Source organism: Drosophila elegans, unplaced genomic scaffold (genome assembly GCF_018152505.1).
Source record: "Drosophila elegans isolate 14027-0461.03 unplaced genomic scaffold, ASM1815250v1 contig_476, whole genome shotgun sequence".
Classification (NCBI taxonomy): domain Eukaryota; kingdom Metazoa; phylum Arthropoda; class Insecta; order Diptera; family Drosophilidae; genus Drosophila; species Drosophila elegans.
The window spans coordinates 25266000-25285124 of record NW_024545863.1 but is presented as its reverse complement, the minus strand read 5'-3'; the positions used below and the strand labels follow the sequence as shown (position 1 = coordinate 25285124).

The window sequence follows — 19125 nt, the reverse complement described above, 5'->3', positions numbered from 1 at the left end:
ACAACAGGTTTTCCAATACAACTGATGTTCCCCGGCAAAAAACAATAAAATAAAATGATTTCTTTTCCAATTTGTAGCAACTATTGCTAAATTTATTCGTCAACCTTAGCGTGACGTGTACCTTATGGTTTCAATGCAAACAAATCCGCATGAACAACAAACTTTAGTTTTGTTTATCATTTCAGTGAGAGAGCTGCTAATGACTAATATAAAAGTTATTAAATATAAGCAATAGGATGAATGAAAATAAAAATCAAGTTAAATATATAGGTATACAACTCTGTGTATAAAAAAGAAAAAGAAAGTCCAAGCTCGCCTAACCATACAAATTAAAGAGAGTGGTATCGAATATTTGTTGTTAATCGGGAGTCCAGAGTACATTTGCTAAATATCGATTTAATGCATAGTGTGTGTGCTCAACCCAAAGATGCCACCCACTTGAATTTGCTCTGCATTTCCGGATGGTAGAAGATGCACTCCAGCTTGTTCACGCAGTTCTTGCCAAAGCGACAGGGTTTCGGGTGATAAAAGGTGCATCCCAACTTGGAGCAGTTTGGGTAGTACTTGCACATCGTAGTGGCCGTCGTGGAGGTGACTGGTGCTGATATTGACTTGTAGTTCTGCACCGGTATGACGTGAGAGGCTGTCGAAGGGAAAGCGAAGGGACGAATTAGTGGGGGAACTAAGGGGAAGTGGCTATCACTTACAAAGTGGTGGCGCCGCAAGCTGCACATGACTGAGATCCCTTTGGCCGCCGTGAGCGTAATTGCAGTCGATGCTCATGCAGGCCATGTCGAACTTGCACTTTGGATGCGAGTACATGCACTTGTCCGCGAACTTGCAGTTGGGGAAGGACTTGCAGGGCGCCGTCGGGTGGTAGTACTCGCAGAACTGCTTCGTGCAGTTAGGATGGTACTTGCAGCGCTCCTTGGGCTTGCTCACCTTCAGCACGGTGGAATCCACGCTAACGGCGCTTACTAGAAAACAGAACGATACATGATACATGATTTGTTTAATTAAAAATACTCTGTACTTACATGCCGGCAGGTTGTCGTACTTCCTGTCCTCTGCATTGCGAATGGGTACCCTCCGTTTCTCCGGAGCCACTGCATCGCGTTCTGGGCTGCCGGAGCGACGCTTCCGATTTGCACTCGGCGCGTCCTCGTTCTTAAGCGTGAACCGTATGGGCGTGTGCTTGGCTTTGGTAGCTGTAGACGTGGAAGTGGATACACCTGCGGATGCAGCTGCCGCTGGCTCTTCTACTGAATTGGATCTAATGGTCTTCTCCTTGCTGGAGGCTGTCCTATCCGCCCGAGGCTTAGGTTTGGCCGGCAGTGGGGGAGTGGTCGAGCGATCCTCGATCGGAGCTTTAGCCTTATTGTCCTTGTGGCCATTGGCCGAGGTTGTGGCTGTCGTCGCTTGTGGCCGCTTATTGGGCGAACGTTTCTTCGGTGAACCATGCATCTCGTCATCCTCGTCCGTGTCGTTTTTAATTATGATTTTCTTGATCTCTTGCGGCTGCCGGAGTACCTCGTTGCGATTGAGGCTTCGTGTCGTCTGGAGAGAGGGCGAGCCGCTACTCTGTGTTGGCGAGCGCGAGAAGCTTCTGTCCCGATTTGATCGGCGTCGCTTGTCCGCCGTCGTTGACGTGGGCTCGGCGCTGGAGGAGGACACTTGTGGTGTGGACACCGGCGAGGAGGAGCGCCTGCGCGAGTTGCTCGGCCGTTTCCGATAGGACCCTTCCTTGGCGTTGTTTCCGCCCAGCGCTTTATCCCCGTTCAAGGTGACCACAAACTGGGTCTTGAGAGCTCCGGTACTGGGACTCGGCTCATCGTGGGAGCCGATGTGCAAATCCAGCTCATCCACATTGGCCAGCAGCTGCGGCACATACGTTTCGACCTCCCCAGTCCTCAGAGTAGGGGTGTACTCCTCCTCCACCACCTTAATCTCGGCGCGACTTTCATTGGATCGCCGCGCTCGCTTGCCATCCCGCTGAGTTACGTTAACCACCAACTCACGAGTAGTGCGCCGAAAGAGTTCGTTGCCGGGTGCACTCCTCTTGCCACGCTCCTTCTCGCGATCGCGATCCCGATCGTTTTTTTCCAACGATTTGCGCTTGCCCAGCGAACTGCTGGTTACCTTCACCGCCTCCTCGCTCTCCTTCTTCGCGGAAGTCTTGGCCAGAATTGTGGAGCGCTGGGCATCGGCCACGGCTCGCAGCAGAAGGTTCTTGCAGGCTTGCCGCCTGGGGGATACCTGCGGCCGGGGCTTGATCTTGATCACGGAGTTCACCGGCTTGTCGGCCATGTCCTCATCGTCCGACGGCTCTGGCGGCTTGTTCACAGCCACAATTACCCGGGAACCAATGCGTTGTTTGGTGCTCGGAGCCTCTGGACTGGGCGAGCGACGCTGGCGGTGATTGCGGTTGGTGTCCCTGGAGTTGTCACGGCTAGAACGTCGCTCCCGGGAGCGCTCCCGCTGGCTCCGCTCCTTGCTCGCCTCGTGTTCACTGCGTCGCCGATGGGCCGGCACATATAGCTCCTTTTGGCTGCGCTGCAAGCGCTCTGGCGGCAACTGGGCCTTGGAGCCGAGTCGAGCGTGTACGGGTTTCCGCTCAGAACGGTCTTCCTTTAACTTCTCTGCCGATGCCTCCGGTTCGGGAGTCTCTTCCTCCTCCGCCGCCGCCTCCTGGCGAGTGTCAATCTTCGGCTCAGCCTCTTGTCGCTTTTCTGGTGTCTTTTCCCGTCTATTGAAAATAATAGGACTCTTAGCCTTTCGGGGAGGCGCCTTCGTTTGCTGGGTCTCCTCCTCGGCCTCCTGATCCACAGATTCCTCCTGGACACTCAAGTTCAAAAGGTCCTCGTCGTCCTCATCACTCTCGTCCTCGATTTCGCCAATCTGGCGTAAATGCTTCTTAGCTGCTTGGATTTTCTTCTGGATCTCAGCCAGCTCAGCAAGATCCTTCTGTCGATTGACACCACTGGTGGTTGAGCTGATCTCGGACATGGCGGGCAAGTCCAGGTCCCTGCTGGCCAACGCCTCCTCGTCCTCGATGGATTTGCTCTTCTTTTTTTTGTGCAGGATCTCGTCCTTGGCGTTGAGATCAATGTCGAGGGTTTTCTTTGCCTTTTCGAGCAGCTCCTCGGCGAAGACATCGGTGATGGAGCTGATGATGGGCATGGCATCCGCGGAACTGGACTGCGGCTCAGTCAGTTCATCGCCGGACTTGCGATGTGGCCTCTTGTCCTTCCTGGAGCCCTTTTTGTCTTTGTCCTTGACCTTGGCAGCTTCTCCTTGGCCGCGCGACTTCCGCTTCTTACTGGAAGCTAAAATAAAAGATGGTAAATGGGTGCATTAACAAGGAGAGGGTATAATTTTACCACTGGATGTGGGCAGTGTGACCTCTTGTAGCTTCTGTAGCACCTCGTGCAGCCAGGTGACGAAGAGGTCCGTTTGGTCGCCCAGGAAGAGATTTAGCTCCGCGTTCATCTGCTGTTTGGTGCGTTTATTGGCGACCATGACCATCACGTAGTCCGGCAGTTCGTCGTCTATAAAACCGGCTGATCCCCCGGTTCCCAGCTCCAGCAGCTTCGCCTTGACGGCGCTCTATATGCGGGATATAAAAACAATTATTTTTGGGGTATTCATTCAGAGTTATTACGAGTTCATTGATTTTCCGCAGTCACTTACGCGCATCTTCTGTCCAATCTCGCTGCCCAGATTGCACTCCATGTTCGGTTGATGCTCTATCCGTTGCAGTCGTCAGTTTTCGAGCGCATTTATTTATTAACGCCTACTTTTTGCGGTAGATCTATTTTTCGTTACATGAGAAAATGGGAAAATTTCCCCAAATATAATTATCGCAGCTGCTCCGATATCCAAAAATAGTGGTGGGTGGTCAGTACTAGGGGTATTCTTTTCGTAGTCCATACTGTTGGTAAATAATTGTTTTAAAGACTTTGTTTGTGATAAGTAAACTAAACTGGGTGATCCTAAATTTAAGAAAACACAAATTGGGGAAGTTTAAGCTCTGAATAGTGAAATATACAACATTTAACAATAAAAATAGGCCCTGCCATTCGCCCCGGATGTCTACTGAAGTACTCAAAAAATAATCGATACTTAATGCGAATTTAAAAATTTGAAATATTAGTACATATGTAATCTGGGAATATTTATTTTAAGTTTTATTTATGGGTACTAGAAGTCAGTCCTGCAACGTTGAATGAAACCCACAAATGCTGTTTTATATTATATCATTAGGCAGTAAGCTGAATGTAACAATTTTAACTTAATTAATTTTTTTAAAACAACTATTCCCCAGGGACGACATTTAACCCTTTTTTATAAATTTATTTTTTATAATTAAAAACTTATGCTAGAGAACATAGAAAACTACGAATCATCCCTTTGTAAAAGTTTGTTCCCCATCACAAATTCAAATATGAAAATTTTCCGACAGCTCAGCGGAACTACAATCGATAGTCGCCTCGTGAGCGTCGCGCAATCTATCGATACGCCTGCGCGAACCTTCGGGCCGAATAGCACTCAAGTGTCACACGGGAAGAAGAAGCTGCGAAAAGAATTTTAGAAGAAAGCAACTGCAATTTTGTCATAATCGGAGCTGCAATTCGCAATGAAAAATGGAAACTAGTCGGCCCAGTTCCGGTGATGAGATAAAGCCAGGTGCGTACCGTCCGGGGGCGTGGCGAGTGTGTGAAAACGGGCCTCGAATCGCAGCCCCTTGGCTTTCTGCTCGAAGTGTGTGTCTGTGTTTCTCGCCCTTCGAATAGAATGGCTGCGTTTTTGGCTGCGTTTGGCCGTGTGAATTGCACGGGTCCCCTTTGGCCTGATATATTTTCCATATTGGCGACTCCGTGCGAGTCCGTTTCCAACAACTTGTTGCACTAAAACCCGTGAAATTCCCTATCTTGCAGAGCTGTACTTCCTCATCTCCAAGTTCCTGGCTGCGGGGCCGCTGGAGGAAACGGCAAAGGTGGGTGAAAACCAACGCTCTCGGGATCGAGATCCAAAAAAGAGCGCAATTTCGCGACCCGCTTTGTTTACAAACATTTTACTAATTTCGCTTTAATTCTGGTCTATTCCCCCACGTCCATTTTTTAGGTTTTGATTCGGGAACTCGAGGAGAAAAAGGTGAGTTTCGGTGGGGTTGTGCGGGGGATATATAGATTTTTGACCCGACTCGAAAAAGAAGAAAACCGCGTTTGTTTATACGCTTTGTTTTGGTTTTGTTGTTGTTTCTGCTGCCGGCAGCGAGTGACGACAAAGCCCACCAATACGTCCGCTTGTCTGAGAGTTGGAAATCAAACTGAATTGTGGGTTTGCTTGGGCCACGGGATATAGTCTGTAGTCCGTCCAAAAAGAGAAAAACAGAAATTAATAGGGATGCCCCCGCGACGTCATCGACGACGTCACGGAGTGCAAGTGATAACAGGCAGTCTATATATACAAACATATGTACAATACATATATATATATATATATATTCCCATTCCATTTCCAGGTCTTGCCGCGTCGCCTCGACTGGCAGGGAAATGAGCATGAACAGACCTTTGCCGAATTGGTGAGTGTTTCTATAATTTGATTAATTAGCGTTTAAAGTTATCGTTTAATTCCTTTTCTGATCGGCGTAAGTCTTGCGTAAGTGTGTGTCTGCTTGCATTTTCTGTCTCTTTCGTGCGTGCGCCTCTGTGACGTCATCCACGACTGAGGGGATAGAGAAAAAAAGTTGAACATCAAAAATTAGTAACTTGCTTTAAAAACAACATTAAAACTAAAGACATCAATCATTTGCCTTTTAAATTAACAAATTACTAAACATTTATTAACTTAATATGCAAAAAAAAAATATAAAATTAAAAAAACACAAAAAGCGATAGCAAAAATTCCCAAACCCACAAAAAAACATAAATTTTTGAATAACTATTAATTTTTAACAAATGTGTTGTAATTTTAGTCATAACAATTAGTTGCAGCCATCCGACATTTTGCTTTCACACACATATACATGGCTCATGCGCACACACGTACGTGAGCAGCTAGCACTTTGTGGGCGTCAGAGCGAGACAACCATACAGAGCTGCGTTTACCGCTCTGGTTATCGATAGATTGATGGGCGTTAATTTTTGAATTTAAATCCGCAGGAACGAAAGTACAAGCACATTGGCGCCAACCATCTGCTCGAAATATGTGGACGCCTGGGACCACTGGTCGATCGCGACCTGCCTCCCAGTGTGCCGGGAATCAGTTCGCTGCTGGGCACCGGCCGCCAGAATCTCCTGCGCACCGTGGACACCGTCTACTGCCATCGCTCCCTGAAGGATTACTGCACCCGCCTTCATGGAGTTTCTCTGCCGGATTCGCGCCTGACCAAACCCACACACAACTTGGGTGAGTAGCCAAAGGAATATGACAATACACCGTCTTAGAGTTATTATTTTTTGGGCAACTTAGAATGCATTTCTATAGCAACAAAATGTATGTTATATACAAACTGACAGACACACTTTTATTCTTTTAGACCGTGTTCTTATTGGCCGAGAGCATGGCGGAGATGTGCGTCGTAAGCTTCTCGTGCCCACGGACCTTTACCGCCGGACGAAGCTGCTCCGCCGCACAGTGGGCCACCTGTCCTCGGTGTACTGTGTGCTCTTCGACCGCACTGGTCGCTACATCATCACCGGCGCCGATGATCTGCTCATCAAGATCTGGTCCGCGGCAGATGGTCGTCTATTGGCCACTCTGCGCGGCGCCTCCTCCGAGATCACGGACATAGCCATCAACTTGGACAACACAATGCTGGCCGCCGGGTCGCTGGACCACATTCTGAGGGTGTGGGACCTGCAGACCACCTCGCCCATCGCCGTCCTGTCCGCCCACACGGGCATGATAACGTCGGTGAACTTTTGTCCCTCGCCGCGCAGTGATCCCAAGTATCTGGTGACCACGAGCACGGACGGATCCATCGCCTTCTGGCAGTACTCGGCGAAGCGCGGCCAAAAGATTACGTTCGACCCGAGGCCATTTCAGTACCACGAGAAGCTGCGGCCTGGTCAGGCCCAGATGATGTGCACGACTTTTTCACCGGGTGGCATGTTCCTGGCCGCCGGCTCTGCCGATCACCATGTGCGCGTCTACATGATGGGCGAGGATCCGCCGAAACGAATTTTGGAGACGGAGGCCTGCACGGATGCCGTAGACTCCGTGCAGTGGTCGCACCGCGGGCTGAGGTTCATTTCGGGCAGCAAGGATGGCACCGCGCACATCTGGACCTTTGAGTCGCAGCAGTGGAAAAGCGTTAAGCTGTGCATGACGGAACGCCTGGCCAGGTGAGATTCGTTTTAGCAACTTTATACATTAGGGAAAATAAAAGCACTAACCTATATATAACTTTCAGCTGCCCAGAACCAGAGGAGGGCAAGAGGCTTAAGGTCACCATGGTAGCCTGGGATGCCTCGGATCGTTATGTCATCACCGCCGTCAATGATTTTAGCGTAAGTATACTGCAGTCCCCATTTAAACGTCCACTAACAATTGATAATCCCACCGGAAAACAGATAAAAATCTGGGACTCGAAATCAGCCAAGCTGCATCGTGTGCTGCGTGGCCACAGGGATGAGCTTTATGTGCTTGAGTCTAACCCAAGGGATGAGCACGTCCTGCTCTCCGCCGGTCACGATGGCCAGGTGTTTCTGTGGGACATCGAACAGGGCGTCTGCGTTGCTAATTTTTTGAACGACATCGACGGCCAAGGCCATGGCAGTGTGTTCGACGCCAAGTGGTCGCCGGATGGCACGATGATAGCTGCCACCGATTCGCATGGACACATCCTGATCTTTGGCTTGGGTGTGTGCATTGAAAAATACAAAATGGTGAGTTAAATACCTAATGATTGGTGCTCATAAATTAATATATATCAATTAGCTGCCCACTGAGCTGTTCTTTCACACGGATTTCCGGCCACTAATTCGGGATGCCCAGCAGCATGTAGTGGACGAGCAGACGCAGATAATGCCGCATCTAATGCCTCCGCCTTTTCTGGTCGACGCTGATGGCAACCCGCATCCCACCAGGTACCAGCGTTTTGTGCCAGGCCGGGAGAGCTGTAGCTTGGACCAACTGATCCCGAATCTTACGGTGGGCGTGGATGGCGTAGTAGTCGAAGATGGCGGTGCAGCTGGTGATGGCGATATTCCTGTGGTCGCTGCACCCGTTGAACCCCCACCCGCACTTGTGTCCCCAGCTGTGGCCGGAGGAGCAGCTGGAGCCAACTACTCCCACATAGACCGCATGATTGCAGCACTGGCCAATCGACAGTCGGTTAGCGGCAATGCCAACGATGCCAATCCGAGCAATGGCAACCAGTCGTTCGAGCGCCTAACCAATCGTCAACTGCCCGACTCTAATGGCAGGCAATCTTCTCGTGGCAATGTTCTGGGCAGTCGCATGAGCACGCCCCGCCAAGGCTGGGGGGCGCCAGCTGCTCTTCCGGCTGATGAACAGCCGGGACCGTCTCAACCACCGGTAGGGGCACCAGCAGAAGCAGTGCCGGCAGCAGCGCCTGTCCAGGCGGCACAAGCCCAGCAGGTGCTGCCAATCAAGTTCATCCGCCGCACCTATGTGCGTCCCATGAAATACCCCCAGTTGCAGAACCTCAAGCAGACCATTTACTCCGCCGGCCAGTTTGAGAAGCAAGAGTACAAACGCGAGATGCGCCGCCGACCCATCATGATCAACACTGCCAGTGCAGCTTCCTCGCAGCAGGCGGGCAGCGTGGGCAGGCCGCGGAATACCCGTGCCAATGGAGGCGGCTCAAGAGCAGGAAGAAGACGTGGCGCCCAGGCCGGAGCTGCACAACAGCAGCCGGCTTACCGCACACGTGCTGTGCGGGATCAGGAGCCGGAGCGCTACGACGAGGTGGCGCCTCCACCTGAAGAAGAGGAGGAAGACGTGTCCAGCAACACATCCGGCGACACTAGCTACTCAAATGTGGAGGAAAACCTGGAGGACAGCAGCGACGAGTCGGACACGGACAGTTCCGATTACTCGGACTGGGTGGCCGACACGCCTGGTCCAAATCTGGAGCCGCCCAAGCGCTCCAAGCGTAAGCCCCTCTCTCGGAGACCTCGCAGCAGCGATGACAGTAGCGATGATGAGCGGGCGGCAGGCAGAGCCAGGGGTGGACAGGTTACGGCCCGGAAGGTGGGGCGCAAGACCGTATGGTTCCCGCCCACAGATGCTAACGGCGAGATACCGGAGCTGTATCGACCGGCCGAATGGCTGTCGGAGGTGATTCCTCGCAAGGCGCCCTACTACCCCCAGATGGGCGACGAAGTGGTCTACTTCCGGCAGGGACACGCCAAGTACTTGGATGCAGTGCGCCTGAAGAAGGTCTACAAGCTGTCGCACAGCTCGGAGCCCTGGAACTTTCACACCCTGCGTGATCATGAGCTGGTCCGTGTGATTGGCATCAAGTACGAGATTCGCCCGCCACGACTGTGCTGCCTGAAGCTGGCGATCATCGATGAGGAGGGCAACATGACGGGGACGTCGTTCAAGATCAAGTACCACGACATGCCCGACGTTCTGGACTTCCTCGTGCTGCGCCAGACCTTCGATCTGGCCGTGCAGCGCAACTGGAGCATTGGCGATCGGTTCCGCTGCATGATCGTCGACGGCTGGTGGATGGGACAGATCGAATCGCGCCACGCCCTCTCCGCCGACTTTCCCGACTCGTCCTTCATGTGTTTCCGCGTGCGCTGGGACAACGGCGAGTACGAGTTCATGAGTCCCTGGGACATGGAGCCCATCGACCAGCAACGGGTGCCGGAAGAGGTGGGCGGGGCTGTTCCGGTACTGCCGGAGGAGATACGCGCCACCCTGTACCAGCCCAAGTCGGAGGAATGGCATCGTGGCGATCGCGATGGCACCTGCAGGCGCATAATCAACGGTTTGGAGCAGGTACAGATTAGATTTATCTTTTCCAGATTTAATTGCATATTTTATCTAATATTTCCTTGTTCGTATAGGTAATGCGTCTGTCCATTGCGGAGCATTTTCTGGCCCCCGTCGACCTCAACATTTATCCGGACTACGCCTATTTGATCGAATATCCCATCGACCTCACCACGGTCAAGTCGCGCTTTGAGAATCACTTCTACCGCCGCATCACTTCAGCCCAGTTCGATGTGCGCTACTTGGCCACCAATGCGGAGCAGTACAACCGTCGGCATGCCATCATCGTCAAGCACTCACGGATTGTCACAGACCTGTGCCTGCGGATCATCAGGTGAGCCCAGGGATGATAGTTCCGCTCGAGTGTTTGCTAAAATAAATTGGTCATCCATTGCAGGGAAGCGGATGAGATAGATGTGGCTGCTGTTTATCACCAGCTGGCGGACGTGTACCACTCATCCGAGTCTGAGAACGAAGCGGACTCGGATGTAGTGCCATCGACCACCTCTGGACCAACGACCTCGGCCGCCGCAGCAGCAGCTAGGCAAAGAGTATCGTCCGCCCGACGGTAAGAAAAAATGACATACTTTTAGTGCTTGACAAGAGTGCAGTTTTAGCTCTTATGTAGGGAAATGATAGTTATTTGTCATCGCTATTTTAATTTCTTTTTGTGAATTGCAATATCACTGCTAATTAATCAATCCAATTTTTTAGCTCCACTCGAATTCATTCGGAGGGAGACTGGCGGGCCGACTGTAGGCAACTGCTAGATCTGATGTGGGCACGGACGGATTCGGTGCCGTTCCGCGAGCCCGTGGACACCATCGACTTTCCCGACTATCTGGAGATCATTGCCACGCCCATGGATCTGCGCACGGTGAAGGAGGATCTGCTGGGTGGGAACTACAACGATCCGCTGGACTTTGCCAAGGATGTGCGACTGATCTTCCAAAACTCGAAGAACTACAACACCAACAAGCGGTCGCAGGTGAGCAATGAGCAGACTGGCAGATCGGTTACAGATCGTCATTTATTGCATTTCCAGACTGAGATCGGCCCTCGTTCTCAGCTGTTGCCTTTTCGTTTAAGTTGTGACCCCCATCCCACACTCACTCACGTAGACACATATGCAAGCTCATCCATCTATTCTTTACGTTTCTTTTGCCTTCCGTGAACATGCCTTCCATCTCGATCTCGATCTCGATCTTCAAATTAACCACCCTAACTCTAACTCATGACCATCAAAAAAAAAACAATCGAATAAAATCTAACCCATCAAACATTTTGATATAATGTGTAACCAAATGAATGACGATCTACGTGACTATCAACTAATATAGGATAATATAGCGGTAAGGTTTTCCATCTCCCAGCGCCAGGCACTAACCAACGTCACTGAAAAAATAACTACTTTTACAACCAATAATGATGGCTTTTGTGCTTTCATCTCCTTTTTCAGATCTATGCCATGACATTGCGGCTGAGTGCGCTATTTGAATCGCACATCAAGACGGTAGTTACCAACTGGAAGGCGGCCTGCAGGCGCGCCAATAAAAACAAGTCGGGCAGCAGTGGAGGCGGAGGACGAGGTGGCTCCAGCAGCAGCCCCAACAAGCGGGCCAACAAGGAGCGGTCCACGCGTCGCAATCAGAAACCAACGGGGGCTGCCAGAAGGCTGCCGCTGGCCAACACCAGTGAGGATGAGGACGATGACGATGACGACGACGATGATGATGATGATGACGAGGAGGCGGCAGCCACGAGGATTCGCTCTCGTCGTCGGAACGGCGTGGCCGTAAGTGCCAGCTCCTCTGGCTCCAATCGCGTGACCTCTTCGTCCGCCGCCCAGCAGCGTCGCATCAAGAGCAGCAGCAGCGAGGAGGAAGAGGAGGAGGAGGAAACCAGTGCGCAGGCCACCTCCGATGCCAGCAGCGATGAGGAGGAGAGAGCCCAGTCCAATGACAGTTCGCCCCAGCAGGCACGCACGCGCCGAGGCGGCAGGCAGAGGCCACGACTGAGCGATGACTCCAATGCCAATGACTCCGAGGACAGCTACAATCCCAGCAGTCGCCGACGGCCGGGAGTTAAGCGTCCGTCCAGCAAGAGGCCGAACAACGGCCACTCCAGCAAGCGGAAACGGTTGAGCAAGAGTCCGGCCACTGCTGCTGCTGTTGCGGCCGCCGGTTCGCCTCGTCGTTCGCGTCGCGTCATCGGTAGTTCCGCGGAGGAGGCGGCCTCCCACTCGCAGAACGACGAGAGCACCCAGGACAGCCAGGTGGGGCGCCGAAAGGGCCGCTCGGCAACGAGCCGTTCCCAGGCCATCGACAATGGACCCAGCACCAGTGCCGCAGCGGCTGCCAGCGCCAGCTCCAACCTAGAAGCTCGTTCGCGAAACACTAGGGCCAACGGGAGCAGGACTTCGACGCATCTGGCCGCCGAAAATGACCACAGCTACCACCTGCCTGTCCGCAACGGACGCATCATCGAGTCCGACACGGACTCTCCAGTGATCAGGCCCACTCGGCAGAGCGCCAAGCGGGCGCTAATGGATTGGGGACGCGGGAGCGACATCGAGGAAGAGGATGAGGAGGAGGAGGAAAGCGAAGAAGCCGAAGAGGTAAGTTGTTCATAGTGCAGGCTCTAATCTGTTAATTATGACATTTATAATCTGTACCATTCAGATACTGCCCACGCCCACGAAGGACGACGTGCCCTCCACCAGTCGAGCCGCTCTGGCTCAGGCTGCAGCTGGTCCTGTCCGTCAGCTGCGCACCAACCGCAACACCGTCGTGCGACCAGCCCAGAGCGACGACGACGACGACGATGACGACAGTGACAACGAGCCGCTGGCCAACAATCAGCAAAGTGAGTAGGAATTTCTATTCCCTTAAATAAGTCACTATAACATCACCGTTTTCCTGAAGGAAACTACCAATCACCTGCAAAATCAAGCTCAACGGCCGCGGCAGCTCCTCATCCGCTGTCCCTGCGTCGTCGCTTGGCCTCGCCGCCAGAACGGAACACACACATGACCCGCTCACATGCCACCTCCACCACGACGTCCTCGGCGTCGGGCGCCCGGGCAGAGCATCAGCCGGCGGTGTCCACCCACGACCACAACTACCTGGGCAATGTTAATGCATCGAGGGCACCGCGACGCATTTTGTCGCGCCATCAACGGAATGCCGACGAGCTGGACTCCAGTCTGGATGTCCTTGAGAACTCGCGTCTGCTCTCAGCCATAGCCAATCACCGACGACCCACCTCCACCACGAATAGCACCAGCAACAGTACCAGCAATGTGGTCACAAGGCGTCTGCGTGGACGCGCCAGTCAGCAGAACTCGCACGACGAGGAGCACGAGGAGGAGGAAGCGGCTGCCTCCGACGAGGGAACGGACGGAGGTTCCAGCTCGCAGAGCTACGAGGATGAGGACTCCGACTCGGAGGACAATCAGCCATTGACCAGCTACGTCTCGCCCAGCAACGGCCGCACCCGTCGCAAGGCGAAAACTTCCTCCTCCTCGGCTACCACGCAAGATCGCCCGTTGCGACGCACCCGTCGCCCGCCGTCCAATAACTCCTTTGTCAACGACATCGACGACGACGACGACTATGTGGGACCGCGAAGTCGTCGGAGCAATCGGAGCGGGAATCAGCGCGCCGGCCGAAACCAAAAGAGACCGCGCTATAACGAGCAGTCCGAGGAGGAAGAGGCGGCGGCAGGCTACTCACACCGGAGCAAACGAGTGCGTAATGGGGAAGCCCATGCCAGCTCCCAGGAGCGATCACAGACCTCCGCCGAGCAGGAGCCGGCGGAGGACGAGGAGGAGGGCAGCTCGGTGGACTCGGATGACCAGCGGGTGACCGTGAGCAGCCGGGGCAGGGTGCGCAAGCCTTCTGCCAAGGCGCGCGGCATCTTCAAAGAGTGACCGCAGACTGTTTTATGTATAAATTAAATCTAATTGCTTATCCAAGAAACCATTGTAACATTTGCTAGCATCTTATTTCTTATTATTGATTAATATGTAAGAGTAAACCACGTCACTTGTCATTGTAACTGTCGGTATCATCGTACCACGATCATTGTCCAGTCCAAGCCACCACCCCGAAACCCACCCAAATCCGTCACATCCCTAGGCCTAAACGTAAAGTGTTAAACCCATATCCATCACACACAGTGGCAGAATACGTTCGATTTTTGTTCAAGTCTTAATTTCATTAATGGCATCAACCCTACATTCTATGTGTAGAGAGGGCAAGGCCAAAGCAACGTTTTATATGTATTTCTATAATATATAGGTACTATCATACATATATATTTAAAAGGTAGCACTCGGAATCACACTTCATTTAAAATAGTTTTAGAAATAAAGTATCATGAAAAAACACTGTATGTAACTTGCTGACGTTAATCTTATCCTAGCCTATGTCCTAAAAGTGGCTGAGGGATGGAACTACTTGACCGCCTTGGCGTAGTTCTTCACCCACTCTTCCGCCTGCTGCTTGACCTTGGCCACTGTCGCCTCCGTGCCGTGGTTCTCCTCCAGTTGCAGATACTTCTTGTAGATGACTTGCATCTTGTTGGGCTTTAGTTTCTGCAAAACGGCGCGCTCCAAAACGTTTCTAAAATTGTTATAAGACATTGGTTATGGACATCTAAGTTGTAATGGACTATTGTAGAACCCACCTCGCAGCATCGATTAAGTCCGACTTGATCAGCATGTCCACATATACGGACCAGATGTCGATTCGCTTGGGATAGGAGGTAACCACATCGTCTAGCAGTGTCTGAGCCATTTCGTTGTTTCCGTTCTTCGCATACAGCCTGGCGAAGGACACAATGCAGTTGATGTCTGTAGGGGTAATTCAAAGATTCAATTCAATTCAGAACTGATGAGTGTCAATAAACTTACGATCCTGATTTGGCAGTGCACGCAGAGCGCGCTGGAGAAGATTGTGGACCTGGTCGGACTTGCCCAGCCAGAAGTAAGCCTCGGCGGCCAGGGGCCACACCCTGAGCTCCGCCTTAAACTTGTTAAGGATGGTGGTCAGCACCGAGGTAAGGCGCTCCTTTTTCTTGTTCTTCTTTAGAATATCAACAACACCTATGTAGATTTCCAACGGATCGTTGCAATTCAAGGCTTCCTTGAGCACCTCGTCGAAATTGTTGCTGTAGACTAGCTCCATGTTGAGCAGGGCGCTCCACATGTTCCGCAGCTCCTGGGTTTCCCGGAAGGATATCGTTGAAATGGCCCTTCGAGCCAGACCGCGAGCCTTTTCGATCTCCGTGTTGGACAGCAGGAAAGCGATGTACTTCAGCCAGGATATGCTGTTGTTTGGCTGGGCAATCACCAGTCGCTCGTACTGGTCGATGGTCTCCAGACGGGCCTTGGGGTCGGCATTGCGCTCCTCAATCTCCCGCAGTCGCTGCTCCTCCTTGACCTCTGCCTTGGCCTTCTCTTTGGCACTCAGACGTTTCTTCTTGGCTGCGTTTTGCTGCGATTCCTCTGCGTCTTGGTCCTCGTCTTCGTCGCTGGAAGCTTCCTTTGACTGGCTCACATCGGTCTCCCAAAAACTGGACACACCGGGTAATCGCGCCTTACTTTCAGTTCCATTGCTTACTGGTGTTTCGGACTTTGCATTCTTCGCTGGTGTCTTGTCCTCGAAGAAAAGCTTGCCATTCTGCTTTGGCTTTTCCTTGACTACGCCGTTGGTCAAGGGTTGAGACTTCTTTTGACCATTGGTGATGGTTTTTGCTGTCTCTTCCGCCTTTCGCTTGGTGGTGGGTGTGGCCTCCGCCTTGCCCTTCTTCTTCGTCAAAGTCTCCTCAGTGCTAGATTTCTCCTGCTTAGACGGCTCCTCAACTTTGGCCTTTTTGGCTTTCACTTGGCTTTTCTCGTCAGCCGCCGACCTTTTAACTCCTCGCCAGAGCCGCCATACAGTCTCGGGCACAGCGATCGGAAGCTTGTCGTGAATAAAAGCTAGGTTGCAGAAGTCTCCCTGTCTGAGCTCTGCGCTTCCAGAGTTCTCCACATCGTTGGGATGCAAGCGAATCGGACAGATGACCAACGGATTTGTGCCCTTCTTCAGTGAGCACACCGCCACGGACTCCAGTTTCAGCAGCACCTTGGCCTTCATGCCCGCCTTGCCGATCAGATTGGTGGAAAGTTCTCCGCTTGGTGAAATGTGCGCGATGTCCAGTTTCTTGTTGCTGATGAGCAGCACGTCGCTGGAGTAATCGATCCACAGAATGATCGCCTGCTGCTTGGTGCCCGCTTCGGGAGCTATTGCAGTTCCTGCCACACTGGAGAGCAGCAGAGCCGAAACCTTGGTACTGCCCTCCACAGTATAGACCCAGTCATGGGAAGTCGCATCGATGCCCTTGAAGACAACATTGATTTTGTCGCCAACGGAGTACTTGGCAATGGGTGCAGAGGTTTCTTGCAGTGCTCTTTTTATCTGAGCCACTTCATCGAGGTAGCTGTAATAGAAATTTTAAGTATTTTTAAAGGGGTTCAATAAGATTCATTGCTGAACATACCTTTCGACCAGCTTGGCAGTATCACTAAGGTCTCCGCTCCACACATCGGTGAGCTTGGCGGACACAGTAAGTGTCTTGGTTTCCGGCTCCTTGCTGAGCACCTTCACTAAGAGCAGCTGCTCCGGAACCAGCTCCACGGGCGCATTTTTCACGGCATTTAACCGTAGCATCTTCACGTGAACCTTCACTGGCTTGTTGTAGTTGCGAACGGACACCATGAGGTCCACCACCTGCTCGGTGGCGTGCTTCACGTAGGAGCGAATGATGTCTCCCACTTGGACCGACTGCCAGTCCTTGGTGAGCTGGCCACTGAAGTAGGCCACATCGCGAAGACTGAAGATGTTCTGCACAATGCAGGCTGCCTCGGTGTGGGAGCCCACGGGATGGACCCGCATCTGGGCGTGAAGCAGCTCCAGGTGGTCCGAGAGCAGTCGCAGCGGGATGAGGCCCACGTACTCCTCCACCACCGGGTTGCCCTCCTCGTCCTCTTCGTCATCCTCGGCGGCGAAGGTGATTTTAATTTCCAGTCCGGCGTCCAAGGCATTGGTTATCTCAACGGGACAAATCTCGCCCAGCTGGAACTTGTCCTCCGGCAGGGACAAAGTGATTTGGTCCTTACTGCGACTCAGAATGCGGAACTTTGCGGTCTGTCCCTCGAAGAAGGAGCTCTGTTCCTTCAGACTTTGCCTGTGCAGGACTCCTTTGACACCGCTGCCGAACTTGACGAGCACATAGTTGTCCTCACAGCGAACCACAGTGCCCGTATAGACGTTGCCTACCTGGGCGGCCGAGTAATCGTTGAGCAGTTTCAATCCCTTGCCCAAATACTCGCTGCGATTGCTCAGGTAGCAGACCTTGCGCTCGGAGTTCACCTCGAGGACACGGCACCTCAACGACTGGCCCACATCGTAGCGGACATTGGGCGCCATGTAGAACTGTTCCAAAATGCCTTTCACTTTGCCGATCTTCACCGACCAGCCCTTGATTTTGTCGTCCTTCTTGAAAATCTTCGCCGTGACCAGGTCGCCGGCATTGATGTCCTCCAAACTGTAGATCTTCTCGTTGACCACGTTGGGATCGTCGGAGCAGTAGTACATGGACTCAATCACGTCGTAGCCCAGGATGCGCACCTTGTGCTTGGTCTTGCGTGCGTATTTGGACAGCACCTCGTCCTTGTCGTAGTTGCCCTTGAAGTTGGCCCTGATGGAACCGTACGAGATGATGCCCTTCAGCTTCTTGTTGAGCAGCAGCACCACTCCACCGCTGCCCAGCCGCAGAACCTTAGCCTTTTCCACGACGGAGCCCACCTTGAAGGGCTCCTCCTCCTGGTCTTCCTCATCCTTTGCCACCTCGTCTCCCGCTTTGATATCCAGGTTGAGAGTTAGGTACACCAGTTTGGTGAGGGGCATCACATAGAGCACCCTAGCATTGTAATCCTCGTTCAGCTCGTAGGCATCCAGGGTGTCCAGGGCGTTGGCCAAGTGGTGCTCGTTGATGTAGGCGCTGAAGGATTCGTTCATGATGCTGCCCTTAAGGCCATCCTTCAGGTGCTTGGTCACCTTGAACCTGACAATGCTGCCCGGTAGGATGTAGTCGAGGTTCGTCTCGTTTTGGCTCTTGATGCGCAGTTGGTCCTGCTCCACCTGGACGCAGGTGCAGGTGCTCTGGTGGGCGTTGTGCTGGACCTTTTTGACCTTCAGGAACGCCAGCTGGCCCACATGAAGCGTCTGTGCCGGCTCCTCGCAGGCCACGAAGGCCTGCAGTCCCTGCATTCCCGTCTCGATGACATAGCCGTGCTCCTGGATCTCCGCCACGGCTCCGGAGAAGATGAATCCCTTCTTGATGCTCTTGTGATGCAGACTGCCATGGACGTCGGCCGGCTTGAGGGACAGCAACAGGCTGATGCGGCTGCTGCCCAGCTTCTCTGTCTTGATGGCCTTGCCGTAGACGATGCGGCCCACTTGGAAAAGCTCGGTGAGATCGTGGTACTCGCTGGTGTCCCCGGACATGGCCGCCTTGGCCACGCGGGTGTAGGCCTCGGATATGTCGGCCACCAGGGTACGGGCGAACATCCGGCCGGGCAGGGCGATCTGCAGGGCGGTGGCGCTCGTCTCCTTGACCACTCCCATGACCAGCATGTCGTCCTGCAGCGTGTCCAGGTTGAGCGATTCCGCGGAGAAGGCCTCGAGTTGGTCATTCTGTTCCTCGGTGGGGTCGTTCAGGAAGTTTTCTTTTATTTTCGGAGCCTTTCGCGTCTTCTTCTGCGACGCACCAAAAACCTGTGGGCCAGAAAAGTATGTACAGAGATTTCGGAGATTTCACTGGGCAAACCCACAATATTTGAGCTGATGTCGGAGGTTTTGGCTTCGGCGTGGATCGTCCCGCCTCGGGGGAAACTTTTCTCATTCGGAACCATCGGTGAGATGTTTAATTTAGCGTTTTAAATAACAAAATTCAAGCAACGTGCGTACTACACGTGCTAAGCGCCGATATAGAAAATCAGTTCACAAAATGGTACTAATTTTGACCTGCAGAAACGATGTTATTTACTGCCTAGCGAAGTCCCAAACCATTTGGGACTTATGTCCTCTTCACACTGGCATCGCA

General features: G+C 52.6%; 3 protein-coding genes across 3 annotated transcripts; 1 reads left to right on the top strand and 2 right to left on the bottom strand.

Moving 5' to 3' along the window:
* Window positions 1-62: 62 nt before the first annotated feature.
* Window positions 63-3890, bottom strand: LOC108136811 (zinc finger CCCH domain-containing protein 14). Its single transcript, XM_017258215.2, has 5 exons — window positions 3691-3890; window positions 3381-3606; window positions 1038-3326; window positions 708-977; window positions 63-643 (listed from the first exon to the last, which is right to left on the bottom strand). Exons 1-5 carry the CDS (start codon window positions 3730-3732, stop codon window positions 417-419), a joined length of 3054 nt encoding a protein of 1017 aa, XP_017113704.1. The 5' UTR covers window positions 3733-3890; the 3' UTR covers window positions 63-416.
* Window positions 3891-4572: 682 nt separating this feature from the next.
* LOC108136803 (bromodomain and WD repeat-containing protein 3) lies at window positions 4573-14370 on the top strand. The gene is made up of 15 exons (XM_017258199.2): window positions 4573-4686; window positions 4938-4996; window positions 5125-5154; window positions 5525-5584; window positions 6165-6411; window positions 6542-7349; window positions 7418-7514; window positions 7578-7892; window positions 7945-9981; window positions 10050-10309; window positions 10373-10543; window positions 10690-10963; window positions 11435-12592; window positions 12657-12840; window positions 12900-14370. Exons 1-15 carry the CDS (start codon window positions 4644-4646, stop codon window positions 13904-13906), a joined length of 6750 nt encoding a protein of 2249 aa, XP_017113688.1. The 5' UTR covers window positions 4573-4643; the 3' UTR covers window positions 13907-14370.
* Window positions 14191-19011, bottom strand: LOC108136804 (protein RRP5 homolog). Its single transcript, XM_017258200.2, has 5 exons — window positions 18854-19011; window positions 16519-18797; window positions 14891-16458; window positions 14665-14830; window positions 14191-14600 (listed from the first exon to the last, which is right to left on the bottom strand). Exons 1-5 carry the CDS (start codon window positions 18932-18934, stop codon window positions 14432-14434), a joined length of 4263 nt encoding a protein of 1420 aa, XP_017113689.1. The 5' UTR covers window positions 18935-19011; the 3' UTR covers window positions 14191-14431.
* Between the last annotated feature and the right edge of the window lie 114 nt (window positions 19012-19125).

Bases quoted from the DNA above. Each gene is read 5' to 3' on its own strand.
- LOC108136811 (XM_017258215.2), bottom strand. From the start codon at position 3,732: ATGGAGTGCAATCTGGGCAGCGAGATTGGACAGAAGATGCGC. The intron at 3,607-3,690 runs GTAAGTGACTGC...TCCCGCATATAG, and splicing joins AGATTGGACAGAAGATGCGC to AGCGCCGTCAAGGCGAAGCT. The intron at 3,327-3,380 runs GTAAAATTATAC...CTTTTATTTTAG, and splicing joins CACACTGCCCACATCCAGTG to CTTCCAGTAAGAAGCGGAAG.
- LOC108136803 (XM_017258199.2), top strand. From the start codon at position 4,644: ATGGAAACTAGTCGGCCCAGTTCCGGTGATGAGATAAAGCCAG. The intron at 4,997-5,124 runs GTGGGTGAAAAC...TCCATTTTTTAG, and splicing joins CGCTGGAGGAAACGGCAAAG to GTTTTGATTCGGGAACTCGA. The intron at 10,310-10,372 runs GTGAGCCCAGGG...CATCCATTGCAG, and splicing joins CTGTGCCTGCGGATCATCAG to GGAAGCGGATGAGATAGATG.
- LOC108136804 (XM_017258200.2), bottom strand. From the start codon at position 18,934: ATGGTTCCGAATGAGAAAAGTTTCCCCCGAGGCGGGACGATCCACGCC. The intron at 16,459-16,518 runs GTATGTTCAGCA...TTTCTATTACAG, and splicing joins ACTGCCAAGCTGGTCGAAAG to CTACCTCGATGAAGTGGCTC. The intron at 14,601-14,664 runs GTGGGTTCTACA...TAACAATTTTAG, and splicing joins GACTTAATCGATGCTGCGAG to AAACGTTTTGGAGCGCGCCG.